This window comes from Populus nigra, chromosome 19 (genome assembly GCF_951802175.1).
Source record: "Populus nigra chromosome 19, ddPopNigr1.1, whole genome shotgun sequence".
Taxonomy (NCBI): Eukaryota; Viridiplantae; Streptophyta; class Magnoliopsida; order Malpighiales; family Salicaceae; genus Populus; species Populus nigra.
The window spans coordinates 3561668-3585091 of NC_084870.1; the positions used below are offsets into that span (position 1 = coordinate 3561668).

General features: G+C 31.2%; 1 protein-coding gene across 4 annotated transcripts; it reads left to right on the forward strand.

Annotated features, from left to right (window-relative positions):
• The first annotated feature begins 15014 nt into the window (after positions 1 to 15014).
• Positions 15015 to 22833, forward strand: LOC133679980 (transcription factor LHW-like). 4 transcript variants are annotated; one of them, XM_062102742.1, is made up of 10 exons: positions 15016 to 15682; positions 16669 to 16887; positions 16987 to 17068; positions 17465 to 17506; positions 17589 to 17648; positions 17948 to 19801; positions 19908 to 20009; positions 20323 to 20463; positions 20562 to 20687; positions 22037 to 22833. In XM_062102742.1, the coding sequence occupies exons 1-10, from the start codon at positions 15588 to 15590 to the stop codon at positions 22220 to 22222; spliced, it is 2907 nt and encodes a 968-aa protein (XP_061958726.1). In that variant the 5' UTR covers positions 15016 to 15587; the 3' UTR covers positions 22223 to 22833. The 4 variants fall into 4 exon arrangements, with proteins under 4 accessions (XP_061958729.1, XP_061958726.1, XP_061958727.1 ...); XM_062102743.1 differs by having other exon boundaries at positions 22043 to 22833; XM_062102744.1 differs by lacking the exon at positions 15016 to 15682 and having other exon boundaries at positions 16726 to 16867.
• Positions 22834 to 23424: the final 591 nt, after the last annotated feature.

The window sequence follows — 23424 nt, forward strand, 5'->3', positions numbered from 1 at the left end:
TATTTTTTAGAATGATGTAAAATAATTTTGCAAAGCATTTCTCTTTAATATAAGAATAAATTAGTAATTGGCTAATATTATCTAAGTTTAGTTCAATTATAATAAATTGAAATAAATATAGAACTTCAAAATAATTCATAGTAGATTAATAACATAGAAAATCTACATATAAATTTAAAATCATTTATTATTGAATAAACTATTTTCAGGATATATATGGGTTGAGTTTATTATTTTCATCAATCAAAACAAATTAATTAAAATAAAAAATTATATATACAGATATAACTTTTGTTTCAAAATAAAAAATATAAATCTTGTAATGGACCACTTCTCTTATATTTCTCTTTTTTAGTTGCAGTTGATTTACCTCTTTTTTTTCTTATATATATACCTTGAAACCTTATGGTTTGACTTTTTATCTAACTCAAGTTTAAAATTAAATCATGTGCGAGTTATCCTGACGTGACCCAATCAACTTGAGTCCAAAAACAACCTGATTGACTGATAAAAAAATTTTGAGGATGAAATTGAGAAAAGAAAAATACAATTGATAAGAAAAACTAGGGGTGTTAAAAAAAACCGATAAACCGAGTAAACCGAGAAAACCGATAAAAAATTAACCAAGAAAACCAAATCGAGAAAAAAAAACCGATTAACCGATTAGAATATTTAGAAAAAATCCTGGTTTAGTTCGGTTTGATTTTAGTTTTTATAATGCAGAAACCGGTTAATCTGGACCGAACCGAATCGGTTAAAAAAAAGGGTCCCTAACCACCACTATATAAAATAGAAACTTTTGCCCCCCTCTCGCCTAACCCTAACAGACTACCAGAGGCTAAAAAAAAGGTCCCTAATCAGAGCACTCACCCCAGTACTAGAGACTCTCCCTCTCACCTCTCCAAAATATTTTAGCATATCGGACAAGTTCTTGAGTTCAGTAAGAGTACATCACAAAAGCATCAATGGGTAGCATCAATTTCCTCTCATCTCCTTTTGTTTTTGGGCGATGGGTTTTTGTTGATGAGGTGATGGAAACAAGATTACTGATGAGATCTATTGGTTTTTGTTTATGAGGTGATGAGTTTTTGTTTTTGGGTTATTTGGTTTTATCTCCAGTCTCTAGGGTCAGAATCCTGCTTTACATCTTCTATGAGATCTGATGGGGTTAAACAATTCATGGACCACATTGCAATTGAGTTAATAAAAAGTGACAGACCAGCAGTCATGATGCAAGTAACTGATGAGGAAACTGGGTATCAAAAATTTGCATATAGGTTTTTTCGGTTTTGGGGATCAAAAACCGACCCAAAACCAAATCGAAACTGGTTGGTTTGGGCCGGTTTTTTAATTTTTTTTCAGTTTGGTTGTTTTTTTTATTATAAATTTAATAATATTTATATTTTATTTATTACTTATTGAATAAGATAATTATTTAAAAAACATAATTTAATTATTTTATTTATTACTTACTAACTTATTATTATGCATTCAACTAGAGCCGATTTAAGACGAATAAAGAATTTGAATAAAATTATAAATGAAACTTTTTAAAACATTTAGGAAATATTGTTTTATTTTTTATTTTTTATTTTTTATATATGTCTGAGAAGTGAAGTCTTAAACAATTTTTTTTTGTGCATAAGTTTTTTTTTTTTTTTTGTTAAGGGGGAATAATTTTTATTACATAAAATATAATTAATTAATTTTTTTCAAATATTTTATTAAATGAGATATTAGTTAGTAGCCCTTAAACTCTAGCATGCTAGACATCCGGCTAAGATTAAATGGATAGCGAGGGCATGAGGCCAACTTGCTTATCTCCAATTTAAACACTCGAATGGTCCATAATGAACCACGTAATTAAACCGCACTTATGACAATTATATTTGATAAAAAAAAAAAAAAGTGGCAATAAAAGACGTAGACCCCACTAAGCTCCATTTTTATGTTAATTTAATTGGATCTGTACCCACTCCAGGGTCCCACCTAATTAACACGCGTCGACTTCAGACAGCATTTCGCAAAACTGGGTCCATAATAACTCAGCTTACTGTAAACGCGTCGTTTTCTTAAGTAACGTTCCCGTGATTGGACCCGCAGTAAAAGACTCGGTCTCTTTAGAAGGGACCCACTCGAAGGCTTTTTATAAAGGACTTCTCGCGTGTGTCAAACGAGTTATGGGACCACGTGTTGAGTGCCCAAGTGAACGTCCAATAAACATTTTGGGGTTCGCAGTACAATGATATTTACGTTGCGGATATATTCTGGACCCTTCTATACTTTTTTTTTTTTTTTTAAATTAACTTGAGTATCCGGGTCAGTTTATGCGCAGCTCGACTAATTCTATGGGCTCTAAAATTAAACAACCATGTAAGCTTTTAGTAGTCATCATATAAGCAACCATAAGGTTCGAACCTGAAACCACAGAGGGAGCAAACCCCTTAATCTCAAGTTCTTACCACTAGGTCACCACCTAGATAGTTATCTGTCCCGCAGATCAACAAAACCCGATTAATTTTATGGCTAGACTGGTACAAATAAGGTAAAAAATCAAGATAAATAAAAATCAGTTTAAACCTTGTTGATCTGTCGGGTTGACTCGTGACCTGTGCGACCCGAAAAAATCCGGTTGAGATCCAGTTTTTTTTTCAAATGTGTTTTTTCTTCTGATTAGAAATTCTTTTATATTTTTTTTAGTTTGTTATTGATTTTTTTAAAATTCACTATAATTTTTAGTTACTTACAAATTGAAGTTTTTTTTTAATTCTTTTGAATGAATTAAAGTATAATTTTATAATTATCACTATATTCATCTTTTCCTTTTTTAATAAAAAACAAAAAGGGAAACTTATGTTGAGGAATATAACTTCAAAAAGTATATTTACATTTAGCTCACAAAATTGACTATTTTGAAGATGTTTTTCTAATTTTTTTTGTCAATGCATTTGATTTCTTAATTTTACCCTCTATTCAAGTGTTATTTTCATTTAATTTTTTATAAAAAAAATTATTCATATATTTTATTTTTTATGATAAAAATAATTTTCAAACTAACTTACGCATCAATTAAGGTTAAATTCTTACTCGAACAATTTCAAGGACATATCCTTCACATGGTGCATTCAAAAAGAATTTAATAAATTATCTTAGATGCTACACTACTCGAATTTTACAATTTATTGATGAAATATTTTGTTGGGAGTTAAAAATTGATTTTGCCGGCATGATTTTTACCAATAGGCTTACAAATGATTATTATTCATCAAAAAAATATATTTAATAAATTATCTTAGTATAAACCTCCTGTAATCGAATGTTATGTATTTTCTAGAAAAAAATCAACAAATTCAAAAAAATTATAACTTCAAAAAAAAATTGTTGAAATCCAACGAACCATGAAGTACTAAGCTCATGTATCCACGAGTTATTGCACCTCTTTGTGACGATCATCATTTCACACATACATTATCACTCTTAGTTCATGTCCAAAAACCATAATGTACAAGAGAAAACTGTTGTTAGTTAAATATATTCATATAAAAAAACAATTTTAAAAAATATGGATGTAATGAAACAATAATATTATCATCTATTTTGCATGCGAAACGAACATAATGGATTTATCAGTGTGCGTGGTAATGAAACCATAAATTTATTTGTTTCGGTTCTCCACATTAAATTGTGATTGTTGAACGAAACGCTCGGATGTCACATACTAAATATATTCTTTTCACACAACCTTTGAGACATATGGACATTTGAAATCCTTCCAAACAATATAATAATATTACATATAACCATTCGATTGGGTATAAGATATATTAAACTCACAAATATGACCTCCACAAGAATAACATGAAACTTGTGAATAATAATAGTATATAACCTAATGAAGTGTTGGACCATTGGAGACTTAGAGCCCGTTTGGAAACGCGGGCCAACCAGAGTTTCCAAAAAAATCAATTTGTTTTTACTAAAAATTATTTTATATATATATATTGGATCATTTCAATGCATTGTAATTTTTAAAAAATAAAAAAATATCATTTCACTGAGCTCTGAGCTCCTCTGGCAAATCATGATGTACGCATGTTGATTTTGATGTATTTCGGTATGAAAATCACTTTAAAAAATAACCAAAACTACTTTTCCAAAAAGCTCTTGGAGACCACTATCCTCCATTCCATGAATTTTATTTTGACCTCCATCAATGTTTATATTTTTTTATATTAAACAAAATTAATTTAACTGTAGTTCCCCGTAGTAGGTATTTTATTTGTAAGGTTGGTGCTTCAAAAAGTATGGACAAATCATGGATTCAGAAAGTGTATCTAACTTTTGATTTAGGTTTTAATATCTTGTTCTCTCTCTTTCAAGCACTGCTGAATCCATACTAATCAAGTAGTTTTCTATAGGTCACAATTGCAGCTTAGATATTATTCTATAATTTATGAATCTGACAGAGTCATTTCTCATCACTACGTGTGCACGTCCCCCTCCAAATTAAGTTGAAGGTGTTAAAATATCATAATTTTAAACCCATCTGGTTTGATGAGTCAATTTAAAGGTGAAATCAAGTTAGGTTAAAAAAAAATTAAAAAAAAAATATAATGTGACTTAGTTGACCCGGCAGGTTGACCTGGTAAGAGCCGTTCAAAAACCTAGTTGCAACTCATTGATTTTTTTTACTAAAACGACATCGTTTTGATTTTTTTTTTTAGAATTGACCCCGGTGACAGGTCAAAACCCGGAACCCAAGCCTTGGACCGGGCCAGGTAAAAAAACTATGCAAAATAGAACTAAATTTCTTAAAATTTGTCTTTATTTTATTTTTCTTGATGAAAATGATCCCACTAGAAAATAAAAAAAAAAAGAGGGAAAATATTTAGAAGAACTCAATATCATTTTTCTTTCCATTTTGTCTCTAATAAAATAAAATTTATTTTGAAATCAGTGTTAATTCAATTCGAGAGTTGAGCTGCATACATTTTTACTAAATAAACTAACTTATTTTACATTAGTTGGAAAATCCACCAATCATATGACAATAAGAGAAAATAATTTCTTATTTATAAGAGATTTATTCACGAGAATAAAAAAATAAAAAAAATTGTAGTTAATATTCAAAAAACAAATAATATCTTTAAACCGGTTTATATATATAATGATTTTAATTACAGTTAGGAATATACCAGAGTTGCCAATTTGAGGGCTAACTACTCGCTGGCGGGGCAGACCCTACCATGCGTATTAGGAAACCAGGCCTGGGCTCACTTCGACTGTTTTAAGGATTGATTCATAGTTGAAGGTTGCCCTGTGGGCTCACTTCAGCCCAATTCGCGAAGAAAGAAAGAAAGAAAAAAGGAAAAATCTATTTTTATTTTTACATGTTGAAACAGACTCCAACCCTCTCATTTTGGGGTTCATTATTTAAAAAATCTGAAAAAAATCTAAATACAGAAAAAAATCAATGAATGAAGCATTGAGTTTTGACAGGGTCAATGACTCAGGTTGGATTTTTAACTGGTTAATATAGTTTTTTTTATATATACTTTTTATTCAGTTTAGACCGATTTAGACTCCACTTCAATTTATTAAATGATATAAATTTAATAACTAGACTTTCAACCTAAGAAAAAAATAAAAGAAAATTACCAAAAACCTCCTTATAAAAAGTTTATCTATCCAAAAAAAAACCATCAAAATATTTGTTATCTATAAAATCCCAATAAGATATTTTCATATGAAAGAAACTCAAAAGCTATCTATTAGACTTTTTGGTTTAATCTTTTTTCTATATATAGTTCTATAGATTAAAAAAAATAATTGATTTGCATAATATAATATAATTTATTTCCTTTAAATTGAAACCATTGTTTAAACGAACACTTTTTCTATCCCCGTAGTTTCCATTATATCATAATTTTTTCTATCATATTATATCATAATATAATATATTTTATTTTTTTGTATTTTTTTTTTGGAGAACTGCCCTTGTATACTTTTGTGGCTATGGCAGCAACACTGTTAGTATTGGACCTTAAGAAGATATGAAGGCCCATAACAACCCGAACCTCAACATCCTTGTACCCTGTCCTAATGAACCCAATCAACGTCTACTGCACTCAAAATTTCAGTGTTTGTCCAGTCCAACAATCATCTAGTAGTCCATCCTGTTCTAACAGCTTAGAAACAAAAGTTTTGCTTTCATTATAGTCTAAAAGTTGTTGATAATAGCCCTGAAAATTTATATAATTATTAATTTAAAAACTTGTAAAATCAATTAAGGTGTATGCAAGCTGAACCGGATATTATATATATATATTCTTTAGAGATATAGTTTAATTAGTCAGATATTAGATTTATTTCTTTAAGATCACCAGTTTAAGTTCTACAAATCTCAAGGATCACTGAAGACTTATATGATTGTTAATTTCAGAACATATTAATCAAGATACATATAAACTGGTTTGAATATTCATAATTATTATGAAAAAAAAATCCTCCATGCCGATTGGAAAAAAAGAAAAAAAAGATTCCCTTGGCTCCCACACCACAAACTCCAAAGCTTTGTGAAGCGTGAGAGTGGATCAGCAACTTCTTTCTTTGAAGCAAATGTTATCTGTGATAATAATCATATGGTCCTCCTGCTTCATGTTTTTTTACAGTCAATTTTTTATTATCTGATTGAGTAAATTATACAATATTGATTTACTGCTGTGTGGAAGGAATCTAATATTGTGTTGCGGTGGCTTTTGTAGTTGCAATTTAAAAAAAAAACATTATATTATAGCTTTTTTAAAATTAAAATTTCAATAAATAAATTTCATTAGAATTCATACAAAAATATGTTGTATGTTTTAATTAATTAAATATTTTTAAATATGTAATTAAAACAAACAAAAAAAAAAATTACATCACTCAGTATCACAAAAACAAACAATAAAAAATAGCTCAGTCAAAAACAAAATTCAGCAGATGTACCTGACAACATTACAATAAGGACACATTCACGTACATAGGAACAAGAATTTTCTACCCTTCCTCCCTTGAATTTTTTTTTTTTTTACCATAACTATAGTTACAGTGTTATCTTATATGTTTTTAAAGCATTTTTTATTTTAAAAACAATTATTAACGTCTACTCATCAAAATTATATAAAAAAACACATTAAATAAAATATTAATTTAATATTTAAAAAAAACAAATATATTTTTAAAATACATTCAAATACAATTTACAACTTACTTTGAAACGGTAACGAAAAGTAACCCAGCCCTCACGTGTCACCAGCTAGTTCTCCATCTTTTTCTGTCTCAGCCCACTTTTCCTCCTAGTGCCAGACCAGTCACCGCACCGGTAAAATAACTCCCTCATCCTCTGCAGCTTTTTGATAAGACATGGACCCACCATTATATATCTATAATGAAAAATCTTACTGTTAAAAATTGCGAGAAGAGATTGTATTTTAATAAGATAGGTTTATTTTTTAATTTTTCTAGATTCAAGTTTTGAGAATCTATCCTAATGATGTAAATGTGGGTTCTTAAGATATTTTGAAAAGGAAATTCGATTTAAATTGATATGAGATATGTAAATTTATTTGAAAATACCTTTTATTTTCAAATAAAAAAATTGAAATCTTTATAATTAATGTATGGTTGAGATCCTATTGGTCAAGCTTATGTATTTAAAGTATATTTGTTTTTATATTTTAAAAGTATTTTTTTTAAATAATTAATTTTTTTGTTTTAAATTAATTTTTTTAGTATTTTTAAATTGTTTTGATGTACTGATATCAAAAATAATTTAAAAATAAAAAATATATTATTTTAATGTATTTCTAAATAAAAAAACATATTAAAAATAACCATTACTAAACTTTTAAATAACCTATTAATAAATTAAAAATTATTAAATTCAGGAATATAATAAGAGCATCACAAGTTCACAGCTACCTAGGAAAGTTAAGGACAGCAACATATTATTAAATATGATGTCTATCCCTTAAGAATAAGGAATAGAAACACTGACCCTTTCATAATCATTGAAATAATTTTATTTTTAAATATCTCAATCATTTTAATTATAAAGAAAATATAAAATACATGATGTCTATCCCTTTTTATATCTTCATATATTCTTACATTTAATTGATTATAAGTTATAATTTGTTACATTGATTTTTTTAGGTGTAATTGTTTTTTGTTTTTATCATAATAAGATTTATAAATATTGATTTATCCTTATTATTTTAAAACTTGAACCAACTTGGTGGGTCGGTTCATAACTCGATTGACGCGAAGCCTGGGTTAAAGAAAGAAGAAACACAAATGGCTTGTTTAAAACTTGAGTCAACCATATTGATCAGAGTTTCACTCTATCAAAACTCAGTTTGATTTTTTTTTTAAGTTTTATTAAAATTATATCATTTTATTTTTTTCAAAAAAATAAAATCGATCTTGCATAATCTAGGTTGACCTCTCCAATGCATGACCTGGATCTTATTCCAGATAAACTCTCAAATCGGGTTTTAAATCTATAATCTTACTTAAGCATGTTTGTTTCCGTGGTTGCTTCTGTTTTTGAAGCAAATCATAGGAAACAAACGTTCGGTAACTAATAAAACTCAATTCACTGTTCATGGGTCCCATTAATATCTGCGTTGAAAACATAGGATCACTGAAAGCAGCACAATGTTCCATCTGGACCGGGTCCAGTCCAAAGCTAAATGCATTGAACCGAGTCCAACCCAGTAAAAAAATTAAATTAAATTTTTTATTTTTAATTATGTTTTATTTGAAAAACTAGTATTTAACATTATTCAATAACACTGCATAAAATAGACGGAGATCGTTTGATGACGTAACATTTGTAGAATTTGATCGCAATCCCAATTTTGCTCCTGATTATATTTTATCTGATGTTGTTGTGCGCTTTAGAAATCAAGAAAACTGTAGTCCTTATCAGATATATTTCATACATGATGGAATTATAGATAGTTTAATTGAACAATAAAAAATATTTTATATAAAGTATTATTTATTTCATGATGTAATAACAATAGTTAAATCTACAATATTTAAATTAAAAATCATCAATAGTAATATATACTTTTTAAAATTATTTTATAACCTTAATATCAAAAGCATTCTTAACCAAACAAAGTAAATTATTTTTTATTTAACCTTAATTTCAGTCACAGTTTTAACCAAACATACATAAATATCAAATCAACCTCAACTAAAAATACTTTTTATAAAATAATTATTTTCAAATCACAACCATAAAAGCTACTATAATTTATTTATTTTTTTGGTGGAACTGTGGTTTCTCATACTAATTATGCCCACATTTATCCATGATTTATAGTATTTGTACACCCATTTTTTTATGGAAAAAAAAAACTCGTGTATTGTTTTGATCTTTCAGCAAATCTCCCTGGCAACAGAAGGAATATTGTTTTCAAATTTTGGCAGTCAAGATTCTTTTGGAAGCGATTGTGGCTGAACATATCCTGCCTAGAAAGGACAAGCAGACATGGAAGACATTTGTGGAGAAAGGATGAGCTCAGTAAACATGAACAAGTTTTATGTCCTTGCTACTGTTTCTTTCCTTGTTCCAAATATTTTCCTTTCCCTTCTTGTTTTAAGCCATTTTTTTAGTAACAGGCAAATGTTTCATTACCACTTTCCTAGGTTGTTTAGGTGTAATTCAGGTCCATACAAAACACTCCCATGAAGTGATTTTATCGAGGTTACCGAGAAAAAAAGAAAAAAAAACTTGTGGAATCTTTGTCTTAGATCAAGAGACATGTTTTCAATTTTGTGTGCCCTGAAAAAGATTGGACTTGGAGATTTATCTTGATTTTTTTATAATTATTTTATTTTTGTAAAAAAAATTTATTTAACAAATTGTTTTATGTATACATCAAAACGAGCTGACATGTAAAAGAGGTAAAACAAGAAAAAAAACATTACCATATTGTTTTATAATAACTAAAACCGTAACGAATCTTAAGATGTTTTAGATAAAAAACTGGTTATGTAATAGAAAATATAAATATCACCATATACATCTTACTTAAAATAAACTACATTATCATTTGTTTTTAATAATAAATATATTTTAATATAATTTATACAATGTATTGTCATTATTTACATAACAAAATCCAAAGTATAGGGCCCAATATGTGAACTTACCATCATGTGTTATTTGAAAATGTTTAGCACACCTATACAAGACTTAGAGCGTGTTTGGCAGTGTGGTTGCGGATGCTTTTTAAATAACTTTTAGTGCCAAAATACATGTCAATGATGTTTTTTTATTTTTTAAAAATTATTTTTGACATCAACACATCAAAACGATCCAAAACGATCCAAAACGTACAAACCATATTAAATTTTAGCAAAAAAAAAATTTAAATTTTTTGGGAACGCAGCCATAGCCGCGTTCCCAAACGCTGCCTTATTAAGGGTTGAAAAATTCATTTTATAAGGAGCATCCAAAAAACAGAGCTTGTTATTAGACCATACCATACCATTCTATTTTATTTAATAAATAATAAAAATATCAAATTAAATTTGTAAAAAATAAAAATAATTATGGGGTGACTGAAGATTTTATTAGTTAATATCCTTAGAAATCATGTATAAATTAATATTATTATTCACTTATCAACATTAAAAAAACGTGGTCAAATATTGAACATTACCTTCCTGAATGCATTGAACTTATTAAATAATAATTGATAAACAACATCTAAAACGCAGTACCTGGTACAAGAACATTGGATCTTGGTGAGTTAACAATTAATAAAAACAATTAACACGAGTGTTTTTTTTAAAGAATGTTTTTTTTGTGAGTGGGGGAGGATGAGGGAATGTGTGGATCACGTTTTTTGTGTTTATTTTCTGGAGAGATTTTGCTTTGGTGTGGTGTCTTTTTCTGTTTTTTCTTGTTATGGAGTGCGTGTTAGGGTATTTATATTATCCTTCTCAACCTTTTTATTTTCTAATTTTTCTAGATTTCCTTTTAATTTTTATTTTTAAATTGAATCGGTGCTTATTATATGTTTTCCAAATTACATTTTAATCATTAAAAAATTTATTTTTATTTAATTGAAATAATATTTTTTATTTTATTAAAAAAATAATTTTTAATATCACTTCTTAAAGTGTTTTTTTTGTTAAGAAATGTATTGAAATAATATTTTTTTATTTTATTAAAAAAATAATTTTTAATATCAGCACATTAAAATATTTAAAAATATAAAAAAATTAATTTAAAATAAAAAATAAAAATTCAATTTTTAAAAAATATTAAAACACAAAAACAAACATAGTATAAAAACACAACTTCTAGACATCATGCATTTAAGAATTTATCCATTATCTTTTGATGATTAAAGGAGTTGATAGTAAATACCACACTATTTTATTGTAGCATATGATAAATTTAATGCGTATGTTATCATTAACATCATCAAACAAACTAAAATAAGTATAGTAATGATGTAGTTGATGGTCTAATAGTAAGAATTTGAGACTAAGAAGTTTGCTCTTCCTGTAACCATCTAGGTGGTAATTCAATGGTAAGAGTTCGAGACTAAGAGGTTTGCTTCCTCTGTGGTCTCAGGTTCGAGCCCTGTGGTTACTCATATGATGGTCACTACAGGCTTACATGGTCGTTAACTTCAAGGCCCGTTGGACTAGTCGAGGTGTGTGCAAGCTGGCCTGGACATCCACGTTAAACTAAAAAAAAGTTTGCTCTCCCTGTAATCTTAGGTTTGAGCCCTGTGGTTATTAATATAATGACCACTAGAGGTTTACAGGATCATTAACTTTAGGGTCCATGAAATTAGTTGAGATATATACAAGTTGACCAAGACATCCATGTTAATAATAATAATAATAAAAAAAGAAGAAGTGCAGTAGTGACGCTTTCGAAGTGTTGTGGAAATGTTATTATTGTGATTTTCTTCAACCCTTGGTGTTTTCTATTTTTAAACAGTTATTCTACAGTTGCTGAAGACAATTCTTTTTATTCTTTATATATATATATATATATATATATAGCAACTCGGTGCTGATTTTTTCACGTGCGTTAGCAATCTGATGTGGCATTACATGGATCCTCCGTAGCAAATCACGGTGCCGTCAAGGTCCTAAAGCCTTGTTTCCATTCATTTTTTTTAGTTTTTACTAGTTAATTATTTGACCCATCCCTTTCACGGGTCATATATTTCTCTTCTATAAAAAATTATACGTGCGAATTTTTGCATGTGAAAAATTCTAAAAATAAATTGAAAAACTTCTCCATCCATATAATCAAATAAATCAAAAAAATTATGTATACGTTTACTAGCTTAGTTTTATTTATTTTTAAAAAAATTAAAGGGATGGGTGAATCTATTTTTTTTTTAAAAAAAAACATGATAGTGACACGTTGTAGGCCGACAACATGACATATGTAATCTCATATTCCAGCTTTTATTATTGTGCCCAAAATATCGAGGAAGTGTCTTTTGTCCAAAAAATTCAATTTTTAAGCTATTTAAACTTAAAATACCCCACCAACACCCTTAGAATAAATACAAACCAATCTATTAACTCAAAAACACCTAAAAAGGGTTAAAAAAACCTGAAATCAAACTGAATTGGATTTGGCTTCCTCAACTTAAATATGTTTTTTCAATCAACATTAAAACTCTAAACAATCACCTTCAAGCCTCTCTTATCATATGAAACCCATGAACACATACAAAAACATTTTTGGTGGTAAGAAATTGCATGAATGATGATTTTCTTTCTCATTTTTGAAATCTAGTGATCTCTCTCTCCCCTTCCTAACAATAAACTGAAAAATAATACAAATAATTTTTTATACTAAAATTGAATTTATGAAATTTGAACATACCTAAATTGTATAAATTATATTATTTTTAAATATTGAAGATCTAAGGGTATTTTTCATGAAAACCCTGGCACGCTATTTATTTTTGATATCCTTTTTATTTCGGTCTCTATTCTTCTAATTCTATCATTTTTTAAGAAAACAAAAGGCAAATGACCTTCAATTATAATTAAATGACTAAAATTGAAGATTGAAAATCAAAATAAAAATAATAAAAAATGAGTTCATAGTAACATGTGAGTGTTTGAATAATGTTTTCTTACAAGAAAAAAGACCACACCTTTTTAGTGTTTTATATAGTTTATTTTACTTATACATTGAATGAAAACCTTGAAATTTAAACTCAACCTTCAATTATTTATAATATTGAAAACTCAATAACTGATTTTTAACATAGTTATTAAACTTGGATTGGTCTAGGGGTTGACTTGAGACCCGGTTAACCTGGTGGCTAGATTGGTCCGGGAAAACAAAAGACCGGCATGAGCAAAAACTCGGCAAAACCCGGTTAAGACCCGATTTTTTTTTCTCAAATGTGTTTTTTCTTTTAGCTAGAGGCCCCCCCTTTTTATAAATTTTTTAGTTGGTCATTAACCCTTTTCAAAGTTCACTATATAAATACTAGAAGAATATTTTATTTTTTCAATGTGGGATAAAAAATCCTTTTGGTTTAAATACTTCAACTTAAAAGGATAACATATTAACATAGTATCTTTTTAATATGGGATAAATTTTTTTTTAAAATAATCTTTTAAATTTCATTATTTATAACATGTATATAACCTATATTCACATGGATTATTTTTTTATTTTTTTATATAAAATATTAAAACTTCAAATATATATTTTAAATTTTTTTAGGTTGATTCGAGTTGACCTGAGTTAACCAATATAATCCAGAACCTGGCTCCTTAACCAGGTTAACCTCCAGATCGAGTTTAATAGCTGTTTGAAATTATATTTGAAATGATATTTCACTAATTTTTTTTTAAAACTATACATATATATATATATTAATTGTTTTAAAATATCAATATAAAAAACATTATTTTAATATATTTTTTATAAAAATTATTTTATAAAACAACCACTATTTCATTCACAAAACTATTACTCTTTTTATTTTATTTTATTTTATTTCAATCTTTTTAATAAGATGGTGCTGTAATCAATCATCTCCCATCATCACCATTCCCACATAACATACAGCAACACTTCCCAATCTTTCATCATACTGTTCTAGGTTATCATCCCCCTCCCACCCACACGCCACCAACCAAAAAAAGGAAAAAAGAAAAAGAAAAAATCATTTACGTAATTCTGACAAAAAGCAAGGGCAATCAGAGGCATGACGTCATCGAGCAGTAACCTGTACTACTGTTGTCTCTGACATCTGTTTTAAGAACTAGTGTCAGTGGCATCCCATGTAATTTTCTCTCAAATCAATACTTTTTCAAAATTAAAGTTATTCAGTCACGTTTAAATTAACAGTAAAAATTACAATTATTTTTTAAAATATTTTTTATTTAAAAATATATTAAAATAATATTTTTTTATTTTTTTTATATCAATATATTAAAATAAATTGAAAATAAAAAAAATATTAATTTAAAAAAATAAATTTTTTTTAATTTTTTAAAAACACTTTTAAAATATAAAAACAAATAATTTTAAAATTATTCAAGATAGATTTTTGGGTTATTTCATGGAGTTACTGTATTAATTAGGTAAATAATTTTTATTAAAATATTGTTATTTATTTATTTTTTATTTTTTTAAAATTTATACCTTTTAAATTTATTCTTTTCAATTTCTGCGTAAGATTAATTAATTAAATTAACTATATAGAGCTTGAAAATTATTCTATTAGTCTACTTTGAAAAAAATATAAAAAGAAGAAAAAAATAAAATCTTTTACTTATTAGAAATGAAGAAAATATTTTATTTTATATTTTTTTCTACTTACATCTATTTGTAGAAAGAGTAATGCTACTATTTATTTTTTGAGCAGGTAATATTTAAAAAGTAATTTTAATTTTTTTGAACACCTGTAGGAAAAAAATTCCTATTTAAAGACACAAACACAACCCAATAGAAAAGAGAATATTATCAGAAAGAAAGAGACAAAGAAAGCAGCTCGAAATCCTGAAAACTTAGACCAACCAAGTAAGAAACCAAAAACCAAAGCCATAGAAAGCACGAAGGACCAGAAGATTACACATTCCGTCCTCAAAGATTTTAGTCTTCTTTTTCTCCCATTCTTCTCTTCTCTTTGTTTGTAAAAAATGGAACAAATCAAGGCCACCTTCAAGCTAGAAGCTTGTGGCATAATCTAGGAATTTAGAGGCATTTCTGGTTCTCTTGTTTGAAAACCTCCGTGGGTTTTTCTGTGTCGGTGGTGGGGATATGGCTTGCAAGAGAATGGTCATATCAGTGAACTTGGATCCAGAGAGAAAGAGGAGTGGTGGTCTTAGAACTAAGCAGGCTGGGAGAGGATCCTGTCGTGGAAGTTAGACTGTCAAAAAACGTGCAGTCTTTGGCACTGACCAGACACAAAACAGTGACTTCACTTTTGTTACTCTTTTCATGCTATTAAGTTGTTGTTCCTGCTGTTTAAGGTTTAAGGAAAGCCTTGGTTTGGAGGTCAGCGAGTTGAGGTTGTGAGATGGGTCTTTTGTTGAGAGAAGTTTTGAAGACACTTTGTTGTGTTAATCAATGGTGTTATGCTGTTTTTTGGAAGATCGGATACCAGAATCCCAAGTAAGTGCTTTTTTCCCCATATTTCTTTTGTTTGTTTGTTTGGTTGCTAAGAAAATGGAGGATAATGTAAGGGAAACAAAAGTGTAACTTGAAATATACTTGAACCATTTGTTTTCTGGGTTTTACTTCTTTGGACATTCCTTTTGTGTGTGTGTGTGTGTTTTTCTGTTTGATTGATGAGGAAATAGAGGGAAAACTCTAGTTTTTGGTGTTTTGTTTCCTGGGGGTTTCTTTTATTTTTACTGTACATTTCCTGTATTTTCAGAGTGACCAAACAAAGAGGATCTGATGAGTGATTTTATCTTTTGGTCTGTCATGGTGTTAGCATAGGATTCTGGGTTTTCTTTTTCTTTATGTGTTTTCTCAGGGACCAAACAAAGAGGGTCTAATATTTGTGTTTTTTTCTTTTTGGGCTATTTTGGTCTTTGAATGATATGTTACGGTCTGGTTGTTCTTTTTTTTTTTCTCGTATTTTTTATCAGAAGTCTGATTGGTTACTGTTGTCTTATGTAGGATGCGTAATCCAATAGACCCTTTCTTTTTCTTTCTGTTTCTGGATCCTTGTGTTTTGGTTTATTCTGTTTTGTCTTTAAGAATCTCAGTAAAAGTGTTTTGTATTGGTTTGACTACACCCTTTCTGTATTGACTGATTTCGTGCTCGTGAAATCTATGATTCTATCTGTCTTTGTTTGTTTGATTCCATTCCGTCCTGTTATTTTGGTTTCGAATAGAAAGAAATAGTTACCATTTTATCAGCAACTGAAGATTCTGCTGATTGGTGACTTTAATTTTTTGTTACCTTCTGTTTGGATGTAAAGGAAAAAGGGAAGAAAAATTATAACAGAACATGGGATCTGATTTTGTTTTTTATCTTGGCTTTTTGGTAACTAAGCAGAAGCTGTGATTTATTTTGTTTTTTGATCTTAGTTACTTGCCAAATTCGGTTATTGATTTGAATGATCTTAACATATTTTTTTTATCTGCAGGTTGTTAATTTGGGAGGAATGTCACTCCGAATCAACATTATGTTCAGTTTCACCAAGCACTTCTGGAACTGAGAACCTAGTACTGCCTTTCAGAGAAAGGGAAGGATACTTAGGTTCTGAGGTTCATTCCTCACAGTTTGGAGTTCATGAGGGGGATAGACTTCGTCTGCTTATTAACAAAATGATGGCAAATAATCAGGTTATTATAGTCGGTGAAGGGTATGCTTTTCTTCTTTTTCATGTACCTTATGATTTAGCTTCACATTTTCACTGCCTTCTCCATTTTCCCTATTGAAAGTCTGATTTTTAATTTTGCAGAATTGTCGGCCGGGCTGCTTTTACAGGAAGCCATGAGTGGATTCTTGCAAACAATTACTGTAAAGATGCCCATCCCTCAGAAGTATGCTAACATAATTTTTTCTTCAAGTGCTGTGGCATAGAGTTTTGTAGCACTGAATACTGCATAATCTGTGTCCATTATCTATACTGGGTTGCACAATTTGCCATCTGGAGTCCATTGAAAGTTGGATTCATTTTCGTTTCTCCTGTATAATCATAGTACAGTAACTCTACTGATGATATGTATCACACTGTAATGGTGGGAGGAAATGAGGACATTCCATTTTTTTCTACCAAAAATTACCTAACTGGTCTATACATTCGAATTAGTAATGATTTTGATGAAAGTTTAACAATAAAACATCTCAATGCAATACTAGCATGACTGTTTTTTCCTCTGTGAAATGCACTGTTGGTGGTTAAACCTGTTATAACTTCAATCTTGTCTGTTCTACAGGTTTTAAATGAGGCACATCACCAGTTTTCAGCTGGGATGCAGGTTTGTTAGCTTTCTGTGTGTTCTAATTTCTGAAATAATCGTTAATCTGCTTTCCATGGAAGTGATTTTAATTGTTTTGCAGACAATTGCTGTTGTTCCTGTTTGTCCTTATGGAGTAGTTCAACTTGGTTCTTCCTTGGCTGTAAGTCCTTGTTATTCAGTTTCTTTGATGTGATAATGAATTGAATTTCAAATTCCAATGTTATCATGTGTATGTAATTTCACTTCACTTGCCGGTAAGGATATTTTTCTTATAGATTGGTCATTTCCACTCTGCTTGTTTTATAAAGGTGTCCAATTGAAAATTTATTTTTCACCACTGATACTATGGCTATACTTGTAATTTTCAATATTCTATTGCATTGGTTACTTGTTCATTATGTCAAAGCAGTTTGCCTGTTGCTTTCCATATATTTTATTATATTATCTTTACTGTTTCAGATTCCAGAGAATATTGGATTTGTGAATATTGTGAAGAGTTCGATCCTGCAAATAGGGTGCATCCCTGGAGCCCTTCTGTCTGACAACCATATGGAAAATGAATCTACAGAAAGAATTGGAATACCTATTTCCCGTGGAATGCCTCTTCCTGTGTGTTTTTCTGGAAATTATAAGGTGCCAAACTCCACTCCTTACTTGGCAGACAGCTTCAACCAACAAATAATCTCATCTCAGGCAGCTTCTAGAATTGTTGGTCGACCTTCATGTTCTCAACCAAGACAGATTCAGGATAATCAACTTGCTACTTCTTCAGCTATTCATATCCATAACGTGACCAAAACTTTGGCTAAATCTTGTGATGACTTCTGTGAACCAAAAATTATTCCAGTGATGAAGCCAGACAATCCTTTCATGGGCCAACTACCTAATGGAGTGGTTGGAGCTGAAGTAATCCCCTCAAATCCTGGTGCATGGTTGAACCAGCAGACTGACTCAAGACCTGAATTCAATCATCAACCAATTACTAGTCAATCGGATGCCAACAATAACATAATAAAATTACTGGAACGGCAGATTTTCTCTGATGCGGGTGCTCGAAATCATGTTGGTCACAATAAAAATGAATCAGATAGCCTTACTATGTCCCATGTAAGGACAAATGGAGGCCTTTTTCTTACTTCTCCTGGAGGTTCTCATATATCTGGACAGTTGCCTAATGAAATGGGTGGTCAGACAAGACCACACTCAATTCCGTGCTCATTATTGAAACTGCAGAAGTTGGCAGATATTAATCACTCGTCCACATTTCTGGCAGGGGCTGGAATTCAAAATGCTGGTTCATCAAGGGCAGAGGAGGTTCATTTATCCAGTCTGTTGGGTCGTTTTAGTGCGAGTGGCATTCTTTCCGGGAGTTCCAATCATGAATATCATCCCACAGATGTGAAGCCTACTAAAAATGAAATACCTGCTATGGAAAAAAAGGTTGATAGCGACTTGTTCCAAGCACTTAACATCCCACTAACTCAACCAGGGGAACATATATATTTGGGTGAGAAAATCCTTGGTCCTGTTAATGATTGCCTGAAGAATGCTTCTGGAAGTCAGAATACAGTTACTGTAAATGCTATGCTTGATGAACCATGTGCTCAACTTCCATCTGGGGATGACTTGTATGATATTTTGGGTGTGGGTTTTAAAAACAAATTACTCAACGACCAGTGGAATAATTTACTTCGGGAAGAGGCATGTGTGAAGACACAAGATATGGTTAAAGATGCTTTAGCATTTACGAGTATCCGGGAGGCAAATTCTGATATTTTTTCACTTAATGAAGGAATATCAGACAGTAATATGTTCTCTGACATGGGTACTGATCTTTTAGATGCTGTGGTATCTAGGGTGCATGCTGCTGCCAAGCAGAGCTCAGATGATAATGTGTCTTGCAAGACATCATTGACAAAGATCAGTACGTCGTCCTTTCCCAGTGGTTCTCCCACCTATGGCTCGATTGGTATGGCTGATCAGGTACAGAGGGAGTTAATTAGCCTGCCTGGAAAAGCAGGGACCATAGCATCTACCTCTTTTAGATCTGGCTGCAGTAAGGATGATGCTGGAAGTTGTTCTCAAACTACTTCCATGTACGGGTCCCAGCTGAGTTCCTGGGTTGAGCAGGGGCATAATGCACGGCATGATAGTAGTGTTTCAACTGCATTTTCCAAGAAAAATGACACAACAAGCAAACTAAATCATAAAAGGCTTAAACCTGGAGAGAACCTGAGACCCAGGCCCAAAGATCGTCAGATGATCCAAGATCGGGTAAAGGAGTTGCGCGAGATTGTGCCGAATGGAGCAAAAGTAATGCATTTCTCTAATCCTTATGCTGCATGTCTTTTTTCATCTGATAATTAATTTTGATAGTTAATGTTATATTATTCTTTCTTCTGTTACTGTGGTCGAACAGTGTAGCATAGATTCTCTGCTTGAACGCACCATCAAGCATATGCTTTTCTTGCAAAGTGTGACAAAGCATGCAGATAAGCTAAAACAAACTGGGGACTCGAAGGTATCTATTACATATACTATCTATATCTTTTCCATGCTAATTTGGATGGTTGTTTCTATTTTTGCTGCCCTTTCTAAACCCAATAGAGGGATCATATGCTCATGTTTTGTGGAAACTTTGTCAAGTACTGCTGCGAATGGGTATTGCGAGCAGGGATGAGGAGTGCCTATGAAATTTAATAGGCACAAACATGATATGAGGAATCTTGTCCTATTAACTACAGTTATCAAGGACATCGTCAAGATTTATGCAGTGTTTTAGAAATGATTAAATTACTCTTATATCTACCTTAGCTTCTTGTGTAAATATGCAGCTTATTAACAAGGAAGTTGGACTACATTTGAAGGACAATTTTGAGGGAGGGGCAACGTGGGCATTTGAAGTTGGTTCACGGTCTATGGTCTGTCCTATCATCGTTGAAGATCTGAATCCACCTCGCCAGATGCTCGTGGAGGTAATGCCTTCTTTTCTTTGCTCAGCTATTGGAGCTGTTGGTTTTAAAAAAGTTTCTTTTATCCTTTATTTCCAATCATATATTTCCTCTTTTGGCAGATGCTTTGTGAAGAAAAAGGTTTCTTTTTAGAGATAGCTGACTTAATTAGGGGATTGGGATTGACAATCTTGAAGGGGGTGATGGAAGCTCGGAATGGCAAGATCTGGGCATGTTTTGCAGTAGAGGTAGGATTCTAAACTGAAACACTGCATGCACTAATCAACTGTCATTCCCAAGTAACCTCTCATGGAAGGAATATGTGGGGTGTCCTCACCTTGTTGGATTATCTTCCCAGCAGCTTCTTACTCACACACTTTTAGTTGGAAACAATCAAGTTCAGTAATTCAACTGTGCCCATCTGATCATATGAAAAACATATGGGATGCCTATTAAATATAGTTTAGTCAAAAGTTGGAGCAAATAATGATTATTTCTCGGCATCACTAGTGAGCACATCCAAATATTTCCTTTAGTTTAATCAATCATGTTACCTTGCATCATTTATCTCATGAATCCATGTTATTGTTTATTCATTCGCAAGGGTTGTGATGGCTGTAACTGGATGATTTTTTCAGTCTTGCTTTGATCTTTTGCATTATCCCATTATAAATGGATGAACAGGATGGCTTTTTGATAGGTAGCAAAGAATGGTTTGGTGAACTTTTATTCCTTGACTAAACTAGGGTGTTGATTTTTCTGGCAAACAACATAAAGGCTTTGATCATTTTCTTTTCTTGATATAAATGAATACATTAAGAAAGACTGCTTCACCTAAAGGCATCGAGCTTTTGGTGTTTGCATGTTTATTGTGAGAAGAAAAGATCTACGTCCATTTTACATCTTTGTTGCCCTATGGAGGCATTTTGAGGAAAAATAAAGAATTTCTGGTCTGCTTGCATTGTTTGGATTATGATTCTGATAACCATGTATTTTATGAAAAAAGCAAGCATGATGCAATATTTTTCTTTTCTATTTGACTGTTTAGCTGACGTGGCTGTTTACGAATGCGATTTTTGTTCATTTTAATGTTTAAGAGCATTACAGCTGGAGTTTTAGTCAAAATTTTCTCGGACTTTATCTCTTTGAACAATAATAACCATTCATTTCTTTGTGAAAAATTTTATGAGGGTAAGTGTTGCAATGAACTTGAAATTTCAGATATGCTATGCTTTGTGCATGCGTTTGGGCTTTCATTTTTTACCATTTCTTCGATTCATCTTCAAGGTGGGAAGATGTATAAACTAATAATGTGACCAAATGAGTGTTTTCTTTCACATTTTATCTAGAACTACAAGACCAGGGGAAATGAAATGTATAAACCTGATCAAAATGTCTCTGACTTGCACTTGTATGTGTTATGCAAATGACCAAGCTAGAGTCTAAATTTCAGAATTTATCCTTTAGATTGTTGGTAAATATCATGTGCATAACAATGACTGCTTCCTCGCCCTCCATTCTGAAAGCCATACTAAATGAGTCTAATAGGCGCATCTTTTACTATATTCGCATTCTGTCATCTAAATTGAAGTGTCAGATGCAGGCAAACAGGGATATAACGAGGATGGAAATATTTGTGTCGCTTGTTCAACTTCTGGAGCAAACTGTCAAGGGCAGTGCAGGACCAGTGGGTGCTTTGGAGAATGGTGATATGATGGTTCATCTCGCATTCCCCCAAACAACCTCTATACCTGCAACTGGTATGCCTAGTGGTCTGCAGTGAACTGCCTGACAAACAATATTTCTGGCGTGGATATGTTCAGAGCAAGTGCAGTTTTGCTTGCCATGACTAACATGTGATCTAGCCTAAGCTCTCAGGCAGTTCTAACTTTCTCTAAACTTTTGTCTCCCAAAATTAGATTATGCCTGACATCACCTCACAGAATTGGAGATTTGTTTAGATAGCTAAAGGCTTGCCAAGAACTTTCGACATTGTGTTCCCTTTGGAGATGAATATCTTAATGTTTGGATCCTCGACGGTTGGGAAGAAAATTTAGCTTCAGTGTTGGTAAAATGGTCGTGTTGTAGGTGACTACACATCAATGCTGCAGCATCTTAGTTTAGTCTCAATGTAGGCTGGAGAAATGGTTGCATAGCTATGGGGTATTGTGGCTAACAAATGTATAGGGGATGTTGGATATGAGAAATGAAGGGGTCTATCCTCTTTTTTTTTTTTTTTTCTTCTTCTTTTGGTAAAACAATATGCCTTATCTTTCTTTTTTTGTTCTTTCTTTCTTGTGCCACAAGTTTCTGTAGCGATTTGATTTTCCTCCTGAACCCTTTTTAATCTGTGTGGTTTTCGAACAAGTGAAATTATACTTTGGCTTGACGCAATGGTAGCATGCATCTTTGAGCAATGATAATGCAGGTGTTTTATTGGAACTTATCATAATCACTTGAATATTATTGATGAATTCGTACAAGAACTTCAAAAAAGATTGGGTTTTCCATAGCTGTGATATTATACTTGGTTGTCTGCCTTAGTTTTTATTACTGTAAAATTAACTTATAATATGGAAGCTGAAGGCAGGCGCTGATGTTGATGACTGCAAACCATGGCTGGCATCAAGAAATAAAATGGTGGCTATTATAGGGTTATTAGGGTAGCTTGCACCCAAAAAAAACAAAAAAACTGGTTCTATCAATTCAATGAGCAGAGAGGGTTCGGCTGTGCTAGGTGTTAGGTTTAGATTGTCTAGCCCCCTGGCTTCCCTTTCTTCTCCCATTTGGTTGGGCTAGATTAGGGAGGGTTTGTCTTGGCCGCAGTCCACTTCCTCTTCTCTTCTCCTTATGTTGGGTTTGGCTGGGCTTTTGATGACCGGACGGCGAACTGTGATGGCCGGGTGTTGGGTTGTTCATTCGCATGCTGAGCTGATCGACCGGATTCTGGTTTTTTCCACGATGTATCCTTGGATGAAAGGGGCA

What these genes read in the sequence shown, in the direction of transcription:
- LOC133679980 (XM_062102742.1), top strand. Translation starts at nt 15,588, where the DNA reads ATGGGTCTTTTGTTGAGAGAAGTTTTGAAGACACTTTGTTGTGTTAAT. An exon ending in AAGATGCCCATCCCTCAGAA is followed by an intron (nt 17,069 to 17,464) that starts GTATGCTAACAT and finishes TCTGTTCTACAG; the next exon opens with GTTTTAAATGAGGCACATCA. An exon ending in AACAAACTGGGGACTCGAAG is followed by an intron (nt 20,010 to 20,322) that starts GTATCTATTACA and finishes GTAAATATGCAG; the next exon opens with CTTATTAACAAGGAAGTTGG.